This window comes from Pelmatolapia mariae, linkage group LG7 (genome assembly GCF_036321145.2).
Source record: "Pelmatolapia mariae isolate MD_Pm_ZW linkage group LG7, Pm_UMD_F_2, whole genome shotgun sequence".
Lineage (NCBI taxonomy): Eukaryota > Metazoa > Chordata > Actinopteri > Cichliformes > Cichlidae > Pelmatolapia > Pelmatolapia mariae.
The window spans coordinates 22,109,198-22,121,567 of record NC_086233.1 but is presented as its reverse complement, the minus strand read 5'-3'; the positions used below and the strand labels follow the sequence as shown (position 1 = coordinate 22,121,567).

Below are 12,370 nucleotides of genomic sequence, written 5' to 3'. Positions count from 1 at the left end.
GTGCTCACACACACAAACTACACCCTTTTTGGCTCCTACCTCAAAGCACACTGTGCGCTGTGGATCTTACGTGGTGCACAATAATGTTTAATATTTAGTATTTACTGTTACATTCCCATAGATCATCGTGATGTTGTTTATTATGTTGCTCTTTTTTTTCTTCTGCTTGTTTTCTCTTTTTTCTTTCTTAACAGGTGATCCAGGTGATTGATATATGTATTTTTTGTCTGCTTATTTTGTTGGTTTTTGATTTTTGCCCTTTATCCCCGTCCCTCTTCCCCGCTGTTTTTCTTTCCCTCTTTCTTTCTCCCCTTTCTTTTCCCCAGTCAAGTCTGTCCCGTATTTAACAAGTGAAAATAAACAATAAAAGGTGAATCAAATAGACCATTACAGCAAGGCTGGGATGGTCCATTTGGTAAAGTAAATCCGTTGGGCATCTTTCTTCGCCTTTAGACAATAATTCTGATGGCAAAAGAACCAAATCGGACAGGCAAAAAAAAAAAAAAAAAAAAGAGAAACTGGTTTGTGCTGGTTATAACTAAACATTCCTTTTTTATCATAAGTTGTGTTTACAGTTTAATTAACAATACCAGCTGTGGCAAAGGTATACATAAGGCCTAGACATAAAACCCATAGTGCTCCCACTAGATTGTCAGGTGAGGTAGATGAATTGTACAGCAGTATAGGCCTCAAAGCTGCAGGGGGACTGTAAATCTTTCCTACCTGGTTTCAGATTAAGTGCACCAGTCTAGAAGCACATTTCTGTAAATCTTAAACAGCCTGTGTAAATAATCATTTGAAGCAGGGCTCTTACCTTTCTGCAAGCGCATTTAAAGGAGGATCTAGTGATTAATAGAAATAGATAAGTCTGCTTGATTACACATTCTGCTGAATGAACTAACCTTTACATGACTTGCAAGCTCTGGGTTTTTTTTATCTCCATCTAAAAACCCAGAATGGGTGTAACATATTAAAAGGAAGATTTGGAGTAAGAATTAATGGCTTGTAGTAATTTCTTTTTAAATCTGAGGAACAACAGCAACAGTGAGCGTATCAGAAAAGCGTGGCAGGGAGGAGATAGCCAATAGTAAAACGTCTCTCTGAGCAGAAGAGAAAATGCAACAGTGTGGTTATTAAAGTTGAATATCACCGAGCTGCTAATGCAGTGTGGTAACTGCTTTTACGTTCACAGTGTACACTTGGCTTCTGTTATCAAGATAACAGATTCTGGGGAGACACTGGTTCATGCTCTCCATCTGCTCTGTTTTAGGTTTCGTTGCTGATGTTTTGGGTCATTAAACGTATATTCTTATGAGCTACTTTACTTTATTTATTATTTTTGAAAACAATATGTTCAAAGATATTTAACGAGGTAATTTTAATGGCTTTAACTCTTGTTTTGATCTGATGTTTTTATTTTTTCAGGTTGAGTAAAACTTTCTGCTCTTGTTAACCTTGAACAACTCTAAGCACTAAAATGTGTATTGATAGCTACTCTCTTTTTTTCTTTTGGATGGATCAGTGAAAATTTAATGTTTTCATGTACGTCCTTCTCTCAGGGCTTTGAAAGAGCGTGTTAACTCAGTGTTAACTCAGTGACTCCCAAGAAATGGTTGAATAATCAGAATATAGTGTAGGTCTAATTAAGAGCTAAATGCTTCCAAATAGCCATTTGTTAAAACCAATTATTTAACTGTGCTCAGAGAGTCCCTTCCCTGTACATTTCGGCCAGGTGTCTAAACAGGCACACAGCCTCACACCACCTAGTGATAATGACATCCTCTGTAAACACCAGTTTAAAATTGCCAATAAAATTTGTCACCATCCTTTCCTCATTCTCTATCTCATTCTTTTGCTCTCTCACTTTCTCCTCTTATAAATTAAGAACGTGAAATGTACAACAATGGCAGGTGCTTGATCGCACGAACCATCTCTCTTCCTCTTGTATTAAACTGATGCTATAAATGATGTATGTCATCATAATAATTTCTCTGGCTGTCTGGATAATTTTCAAATTTCAAGGTTTATGATGTTAGCACAGAAAAGACTTATTGTTGTTCTGGTGCCTATTTGCACTTGTTATAATATTGGAGAAGGCCTTAGGCATTATCATTGGGCAGATAAAATATAAGTGTTTCCTTTGAGCAGTATGTGTTTGTGTGCATTTTAGTGTGTGTCCGGACGTGTGCTTATGAGCACAGTATGTGCTCGAAATGAAAAGCTAAACCAGGGGTATAGTATACTGTACATGTTACACACCCCAACAGTTTCATTTCCAATTACTTGTGGTTGGAGGAGCCAGAGAGAAAACGTTTTAAATGAGGAAAACAAAAGTAGCCAAGGAGGTCTGTGAGTCTTTAGGAAGTTATGCATGATGAGAAATGGAAAGGTTTTAGCAACAGCCTATGTTTAGGGAGCATGACTGTGAAAGGATAATAAAGTGGTAACTTGAGTCATGATATTATCCGACATTCATTTTAAGTAATTTTCAATAGATTTTTAGCTGTTATTTGTCCCAACGTACATATACATAGGCAGATATTATAGTTCCAAGTCTAATTAAAGTTATCTATTGCCCAGCTATCAGACAACAGGAAGTGTTGCATCATGTATGTGTCTACTGACCTCCACTGTAGCACTTGATCAAGGAGGGAAGGTGAAGGCACAGATGACTGATTATCCAGATACAATGATACAGTGTCTAGTAGTCAACAGTGCCTGTCATCCGACATGACACTGAAGCTGGATTGATAGAGATAATAGAAATGCTGTGTGAAACCATCCTGAAAACATACCTCTTGCTATTATAAAGGACAAGGAAATGTGTTTGTATGCATGCTGGGAGTAAAAAATGACTGATTTAAATATCTAAACCTGCATTTATGGTATTCAGTATAGAGTATACACTGTATAAAATATGTTTATTAATGAAACAAAGTTTTAGTGTTGTTTTTGGTATTGGTATTGTTGCTTGGTAAATATGTTGCTTGGTATAATAAGTATTTGTTGGCATTTAAACCTTAACTTTATCATTTCTGCCCAAAAGCCAACAGAAAACATTCCACCATTCACAGCTTGTATTATATTCAAGTCAACGTTTCTTCTTATATATATTTTTCCTGTCATCCATATCAGTCAGTTTTTCAATGTTGTAATACTTGGTAGCCCTGCGAGTGGTCTATCTATCTATCCATCCATCCATCCATCCATCCATCCATCCATCCGGGTCTGGCCATTTTACTTGTCTTTTTCTTTTTTTTTTACATCCAAGTAAACATCACAAGTGCACTTATAGTTATGTTTTTATATGCTAAACAAGTCCTTCAGTCTCAAAAATATATGTATGCTTGGTTGGGTATAAGTGTGCTATATTTTACATTAGTTATAGAAATGGAAAGCTTCTTTGAAGAGCACCTTTCATTTTACTTCTGGATGGATGTGATTGCCCTGAGGAGATACAACAAACGTGCATGCTGTCATTGATTAAATAATCTTCTATAAAGGACAGATGAAAAGAGAAATGGATGCAGAAAGATGAGAGCAGAGCTAGACTCTAGTGCTAATAAAGTCAAAATGCTCAGCATACTTGGATTTGAATGAGTAAATATAACGTGCAGAAGCAGACCTATGAAATACCTAAGTGCACACACTAAGATTTCACAAATACATGCGTGCAGCTCCATCTCTGGCATCTTCCTGTGTACTCACTGAGTTGAGTGTCTGGAACTCTAATACATTATGCATTAGCCCTCAACACGTCCTTGACCAGGGTTACATAAATTTCACATACATTACAGATGTAATCCATTCTAATGAGCTTAGACTTTATCTACTTGGGCATGAAAAACACAAGGGAATTAGGACACTCAAGGCAAGATAAATATCATCATGCTGCATACTTAGCATTTGTTGGTAAAGTTTTAATGTCAGCAAATGTAGGTGTAAAACCATACAGGGTGATTGTATATACACTGCAGCACACTGCAGTGGCAGCTGGTGATTTTCCTGAATGGGGCAAAAGACATTAAGGACCTTTGCTTACATAGTAGAAATACTGTTGCCTCATATGCTGAGCTCTGATGTAAGAACTTACAATTGTTACTTTTGAGTAATTTACTCAAGAAATTAACCACACACCTTTGCTCAGCTTGACTAGTTCCTCTCTTTCCCTGCAGCACAGAAAGAACACTTACAAAATAATGTGGAATATACATTAACTCCCATTTTATTTATAATATGATGAAAACATATTTTCAGCTCCTTTCAGTGCTTTTAGGCCAACTAATATTTAAAGCAAAGTAAGGATGAAATGTTTTACAGAAAAAGCCTACCGTATAATTGATCTATTGATTCTGTCTTGTTTTCTTTAGATTTTTCATTTAAAGTGTGGAATAAAGTTGGATAGCTTCTATATAATTATTGTGATGAATGCAAACAGTGACAACCTCTGCTATACACTTGTATTTCTACGTGGCCTCTTTACTGACAGTGCTGCCAGTTTCTTGTCTATTCCATTGTTTACACGCAGTTTTAATATGACAACTTTGCAAATTTATGGGAATAGCATGTCTATCATTTTATAACAAAACATTCTCCTGCGGAGGGACTCAAATACTGCCAAAGGCACTGACATCTCCGACACGGTACACTCTGGCGTCTATGGCCTTACTTACAAGCGGTATCAATATTGAACATAAAGAGCCATGTTTATACTGTTTATAAATGAGAAAAAGTCCACATGAAAAACACAGGGTTGTGAGTGGTGGTGTAAATCTCATGACTCTGAACCAGACAGCATCGACTGTTTGAGCTTTATTTTATTTTATTTTTTTTAGCTTACTTTAACTTTTGGGTTTATGTCACAAAATACAACTAAAAGTTAGCACATGTTATGTTAATCAGTAAAACATCAAGATAGAAGACATTACAATGAGATCTCTATCTTACACCTGCACTTTTTCCACTGTTGAAGTACTTACCACTTAAAAAAAATGCTAAAAACAAGGGTTTAGGCTTAATGGTTAGACCTCAGTGTCTGCATATTTGTATGCACCAACCTGTGTCCTGATCACAAATCTGCTCACAGGGTTCAGTGGTCCTCTGGCCGCAGTAATCCTGGACCCATTGTGTGGATGAATTGGTCTGATAGTAGAGAGTTAGCTTTGCTGGATTTAACCAATTAGAAACATCCAAGAAACTGCCCATGCTCACCACAAAACTACTTCCTGAAAAAAAGAAAAACAAAACAAAACAGGAGCCAATTATTTTGCATGAAAAAAAGACAAAAATAAACAAACAAACCACAGAAAAGTAGAACAGATGTGATTGTGTTGTATTTATGCTCTAGGTTCGAGGTTCTATTGCAAAATCAATTGGAAAGTAGCTAAATCTTTTGTTTTCACTGTAATTTCATTTCCCATCTGACCAGACTGAATTTAAATGAGAAAATTAAGACCTATAATGTGTATAGATTGGGTTTTGTTGGTAATTGCAGTAGAGGGGCTAAAAGGGTTTCACGAGTCAATCAGTAAACGCTATGCTCAATGACGCTGACTTACCTTTCTTTCTTACTACTCTCAGACCAATCGTTAAACTCCAATCACCGAACAAGATTATCTCTAATTGATGCCAATGAGTTTTGGTTCCAAAGGGAGCTGTGAGAAGGTTGTGCTTCAGCTTTCTGGATTCTTATACAGCTATATTATGGGTCATGGATGGTACATTTGCAGTATATATTTCTTTGTCCAGGTGAATTCAAAATGTATTAGAACATCTATATATTAAAACAAAACAAAACAAAACAAAAAAACAAACAGGTTAGGTACAGCTAGATGAACTGCATCAATAAGAAAGGATTCACACATCCATCACAGATGAATGTGTGCAAGTCCTTTGTGCTGCGGTAAAATATACAGCTCATATGAGAATAACAAATAATGTTTCGCCTTTACATTCTGTAACAAACAAAGCAATGACATCCCAAAACTCATCTGTTCTCTCTCTGTGATTTATTTATTTTACCCTTTTAACATTTTGGTTGTTCTGAAGTCCTGACAGAATACACTGCCATTTGTTTCCTCCTACACATAAAAAGTCATCAGCTGCTTCTTTTCATTTGACAGAAAAACACTGCCACAGTACAGTGTGACCAACACAAAGCCTTCAAGAAATGTACTTGGTTTTCCCTAAAAATTAAATACCAAACCATGTGTTAGCATTCAGTCTTATCGAGACCAATAACCTACATTTGATAGCTTGTAAGATGATCCCACATTGTTTATTGGTTTAAGTGTCTGGGGTAAAACACATTTTGAATCAATCAATGTGTGTTTTGAACATTTAAAATTAATAAGTGCATAATTCTGTATAAGTGAAAGCAAAATAACCATGGTCACAATCTGCCCTAGATATGAAAGACCGCTGGTGTTCTTGAAAGTAAAGTGTTCAGTACCCAGCAAAATGCCAGAAGGCCAAAATAAATCGCTAAAAGCATTTACGAGGTCAAAGTGACCAAAGGTAAGCATAACAAGGCCCCTTTCTGCCAGTAGGTCTCATTTACAGTGATACTGGCTGAAGTAAATTCTTCTGCTAACATGCTGAGGAGAGAGCTGTTATGCAGCCTTCTTTGAGCCCTGTAAAGAAATCCCACTTGGGGAGTAGGAGCATTGTTCACTTAGCTCTGCATATTATGATTCAAATGCAGAAGAATGGGGAGAAAAAGAAAGCATTGTATATCAGTGTCAATGCAGTAGTCAAAATAATGACAGTAATAATGAATGGGTGCAACAAAAAATTCCATAGACACATATAATTTTGTGTTATTTTTCATTAATAAGTTGTTTGTGCTTTGCTCTATTGTATACTGCTGTATTATTTCAATTATCCACACAATGTCATGTTTTTGATAATTGAGTTACATGACCGGGTATCTAATTGATAAGATTCTTTGACAGACAGTCATATTTAAAATATGACTATTTTTGCAAATATAATTAAGGTATTTACACCATGACTCTAAAGTGAATGTCAGGTAACAGACAAGCAACACTGGAGTAATTAGAGGAAGAATATAAAAACACAAGAATATGTCGGTACACTTAATTCCACTACTAGTTGATTTTGAGCTGCATATCTCACAACGTTGGCCAAATGATCTGAGTCTTCTTAATCTGCTGCTCCAGTTTTCCTTTCTTGTTACCTGCCTGTAAATAACCTTCTGTTCTCTCTCTATCTATCTCATTTTTTTTCCATTAGGCTCCCATTAGCTGTAGCCTTAGTGATTATTATAAATGCTTTGTAGTTGTTTTTGTTTACCTTCTACTGTCATGGCAACTGGCTGCTCACATTCAGTTTATTCATCATGCTAATGGCTGATATCACCACCTGACTATTCACCTGCATCGTACCAGCATATATTAGATATAGAGCAACTCATGTCCTTTGTGTCAACTTATAAAGTATATAAGCAGACAGAAGAAACAGAGCATTTCGTCTGTCTGCTTGTACTTTTCCTGAAGTGACTTATAGTTATGTGTTGCTTGCCAGTTGGAATTGTTTTGTTTGTTTATCTCTTGGATTTGTTTGTTTGCTCTGACTGCCTGCCTGCTGCCGACTGTATGCATGCCAGACTACAGGGTTAAGCTGCCTTTTACCACATCTGCTCTGCCTCAGGTGTCTGCTTTTCTGTGTCCGAGTTCCAGCACACACAGTTTGTTTGCAGGGGAAAAACAAAACTAGAATCCTAAAACCCTTATCTTAACTCCTTCGAGGTGTACAGTTTATGTTCACCCTGCAGTAAACAAACATGCAGTATGGAATACACAACATGATTTTCCTCGTCCAATATCTTATTCTGTAGTGGGGCTTAAATGCAGTAGTGAGTGTCGCACTACCGCAAAGCTCATGGACTCGGCGAAATTAAAATACATGAGCGCTGGTTTATCATGAATGTCTATGATTATTTCATTAAATTCCAAATATGATTTTTGATACCTCGCAGGCTGATCATTAGGCCAAAGGAGAGCTTCAGGGGCATCCAAAAATTTGAGATAATTATTGTGTATAACTTGATATTCCTCACTGCTAGTGGCAGTAGAAGGTCAAAAGGTTACTAAAATAAGTCAATAATCATTCTCCATATTAAATTTGAAAGCGTCCTCGCTGCCAGTGGTAGAGCTTTACACTACACTATGTGTGTTATGGAGAGGGAGAAAAAGACAACATTATAGACACTCAAAATAACCATGATTATTTTGTAATACATTTTTTGAGTAATTGCTCCACAAAGCTCAGAAGTAAGTGGACAAACTTCATTGTTTTTAATACTTTGATGAAAATCCTCGAGTCAACGACAGGCGACAAGTTCCTATGCTGTGCCAAGTCTTTATTGCGGCCACCTTTTGTTGCTGTTTGTATATGGATACGACAGCCTTACATTTTGTCAGCAGTAACAAAAAAGCATCTTGTTGTAAGCGCTCTGAAACATCAAGGCATTTTTACACGTTGACAATTATTTGCCTCTTTCCTTGAGTACTTTTCACTTGGCTAGACCTTACTGTGGCTTTTATCTGCTTAATTTGACATGAAATAAGAGGAAGCAGCTTTTGTTCATTAGGCAATTACCCAACTACTTTAGAATCTGAGAATAGGGCCCTATGAATAAAAATAGCTAATTTCTAAACAAAATTCATGTGATAATTTTGTTAATCACTTTAAATGAAAACCGATAGTCTGCACTCTAATCACATCTTGATTCTTTCACTTCATATCCACTGTGGTGGTATACAGGGGAAAAAAAACAAACTGTGTCAATGTCAAAATACTCTAACGGTATGTTTATTTTACTGTAGATATCCAATAGTTACAGAATATATATTTTATGTACGCCTCCGTTTTCGTGAAGTGTCCACGGGCACACAAATTCTGAGAGCGTGGGTGGACAAGAAATGAGACCTCAATGGCAGAAATGCCTTTTTGACTGATATGTGAAATCTTTCAGAGATGTAGCAATCATTAGTTAAATTGCCTCAGCTCTTCACTCTCTCTTACTTCACTTAGCTCCTTGTACATATTCAAGTTTTCTCTCTCCTCCTAGTAAGGTTTGTTTTGCGGTATCGTGTCAACACACAGACCCAATTTAAAATTAGCTCATTGTCAACAAGGAATTCTAAACAGATTAAATAATACTCTAAGCTGTTGCCTGGGTCTGTTGCTTACAAACTCCATTTTTGTGAATTTAAACTTCTTTTGTCAACAAAAAAAGTTTTTGTGTCCCCATATGATCATATAAATTGACAGGAAACGGTATCAACTCCTTATTGACAGAGAAGTTCTTTATATTCGATTTCACTGACTATTTATTTAGTTTTTATTTTTTTGGCAAGCATACTTTCTGTCTGTGAAGCCAGCTTCTAATATGGCACTAATACAGCAGAAATATATCTTGGAGTTCCTATGTAACATTAGATGAATATGCATTGTTTGTATCAGGCTAACTGAAAAGATAAAAACAATAGGTTAATATTTTAATCTACAGCATGCAGTCACATGAAAAAGGGGCTAAATACTAAAAGCTCAGTTCAAAAACAAAGAATAATAATAGCCATAGTGTGTGCACAATGCTCTTCATCACTTTAATGGCTTTAAATGTCACTCAGTTTTTTGTGGTGATAATAAATTTTTTTTCTTCCATTGCGAGCTTTCAGCGCGTGGGCTTTATTGTTCTGATTTTTGTTCATTTTTCGGTTCTAGAACATGATTTTCTTTTTTGTTGGATGAATGTTCATCTTTTGTACCTTATCAGTCGTGCAAAGGGGGCACTGAAACTGAAAGGCATTGAAATTGAAAACCACAAATCACGGTTGAGGGGGTGGAGAGTTTAATGCAGGCCATGTGAAAACAGAAACGGAGAATGTTGAGCTAGCCCTGGTCCATTAGCTGTTCCTCCTAACAACAAAGACTAGACTAATGACATAATACGTTTCAGTGCTCAACAACAACATGCAACTCGACAGTTATCTCTACAGTACGCTGCTCGACTGACAACTGTAACCAGTTATTGTTGGAAACAAACAAAACAATAAGATGCTATACTATGTGGGATAATGGCTATTATGATAACATGCTCCACAAATCTACCATATCGCTTGTATTAGATGTTTTCAAACTCTGCTGCTTGGGCTAAATAACCACACTGCATCTTAGTAACATTTTGATGGGTTTAATGTAAGTATAATAAATCCTTGCATCTTCATCTCCATGTTTGATTTTAGTATTTGCGGGTTTCCAGTCAGCAAACAGATCTGTGTAAATTGGACCCAAGAGTTCTGTGAGCTGTCAGATCTACTAAGGTTTTCATATCATATCATGTAATTTGAATCAAAATGAAAGAGTGCATAAAAACAGTGAAGTGTAGTGAAGTCAGTTTCTAGCAAAAGTAAACACTTTTTGATGCTTTACTCGTTAAATGTTCTGCCAAGGTCTAATAAATGCGCTGCACTTACCATCCGCAACAAAATGCTCTGGCACATGGAGGGTGACCTTAACAGTGAGGGGGCAGGAATCCTGCGTAGCATAGACAATGGCAATGACACATGTGCTGATAGTAATCAGTGTCAAGGTGACCTTATTTAGAGGACTGTGTGGATGGCCTGAAGGGAGAGAAAGAGAAAAAAAGTAAAGGTAGACAGTTTAACAGTGGCCCTTTTGTTTTTATTAGAGTCTTAAACAGGTGACAGGACCATAATACACACAGCCACACAAACGTTTAACAAAATCATCTCCTTTTGCACTGTCCTTTGCCGAAAAGCCCTCCTCAAAGCCTTGAGAATGCAATTAATTGTACTGCTGATTTATGAATCCAACCCTGTTTCAAGTTTGGCCTGTGTAGATATGACTTAGGTTACCACTGCTTCTGCACACCCCAGAATCATTTGCCAGTATGATATATGATCTTATTGCTACTGACAGGGTTATAGATTGGTTGTTTTGGTTGCCCTTTGGCTCTGTCAGGGCTCCTATTTCCAAGCTAAGGTATAGGAAATGAAATTAGCCGCTTAACCTCTGTCTACAGATATTTATCATGGGAGAGAAGTTGGCATGTTAAACGGAAGCTTACTGGGATGTGTGTAGGATAAGGTGATGATAGAGTAGCTTTGGAAACACTGCTCTAATGCGTTGAACAACCTGAAAATGCACTCTGGTACTTTCTTAAACCAGTCCCAAGAAAACATCACGTAATATTTCAGGATCTGCAGGCTTCAGGAATGCGTGAATAGCTTCTAGGAAGGGAGCTTCCCAGTGTGTATCCTGCACTCTGCAGGTTTGTTGCAAAAGTCAATAGAAATGGTACAGCTGCTCATGGAAGTCTGTTCTCTGCAGTAGAACTCATCAAACTGTTTTGTTCAAATAAATAAATAAATACATTTGTTTATATATTTATTCATTTCAATGCCCAATAGCTTCCACAATGGGAATCGACTAATGCTCTGTGTGCTAGTTAGAGATATGTTACTACATCATTTAGTACCACTGAAAAACACAGCCGTGTACAACTGTTCTGTGAATGCCAATTTCAGCTTTCCCCATATAACGTTTGACTGATCACATTTGCAGTGTTCAAATGGTCAAACAGACTGAAATAAAACAAAGCAATATCATAGAAAAGAAAGTTTCACCAGTATTCCCCTGTGGAAAGGCACTTTAATCTTGACAGAAGCTCGGAGGTAGTGAAATGCAGCTCAAGGCCAAACAAGGAGACAAAGTTAGGGTAATGGATTGACCCACACTGACTTGCACGTCTTACTCACTGTGATGGCTTTGTGAAGGGACAGAAACAATGGTTGTCTACAGAAATAGTGGCTGAGCAGCTAATGTCAGTGGGGTGCGGGTGGTGTCACTGGGCTTGTGAAGGGTTCCCTCAATTACTATAAAAGCTTACTGAGTAGACAAAAGCATGTGCACTCACGATGGCAAACACTTACATTATGGTCACAAACCAAGCATCCTTTCTGTGCTCAAACACACGCATAAAGTCACATGTAAATTTTAACTGAATGCACAAATACAAGGCGTGCACTAAACTCTTTATGTTTACTCTCATTCGCCTCCCCTCTGTCCATCATCTAATGAAAGAGCTACCTTTTTATACAGGCTGTAACTTTAACACAGGTCATGGCCATGGATTTTATTTTCCTCCAAGCTGTAAGGCCACAAAGACTTGATAATAAAATCTGTCAGACCAAGGTGTCAGTTAAAGTAAAGACGACTGTTCTAGGTCATTTACACTCACAGGCAATTAACCATTTTCAGAACAGTTGTGGTTAATTGCATGTTCACACTGGACCATTCTGTGTTTAAATGTATGTAAACA

At 37.1% G+C, this 12,370-nt stretch overlaps 1 protein-coding gene across 2 annotated transcripts in view; it reads right to left on the bottom strand.

The window, feature by feature from the left end:
• Window positions 1–12,370, bottom strand: part of LOC134630782 (astrotactin-2-like) — a 280,317-nt gene that overhangs the window by 140,551 nt on the left and 127,396 nt on the right. For both annotated transcript variants that reach the window (XM_063478441.1, XM_063478442.1), the window contains 2 exons: window positions 10,503–10,649; window positions 5,058–5,225 (listed from right to left, as the gene is read on the bottom strand). In XM_063478441.1, coding sequence (XP_063334511.1) covers window positions 5,058–5,225; window positions 10,503–10,649 — 315 coding nt within the window. The remainder of the gene's footprint in view (window positions 1–5,057; window positions 5,226–10,502; window positions 10,650–12,370) is intronic.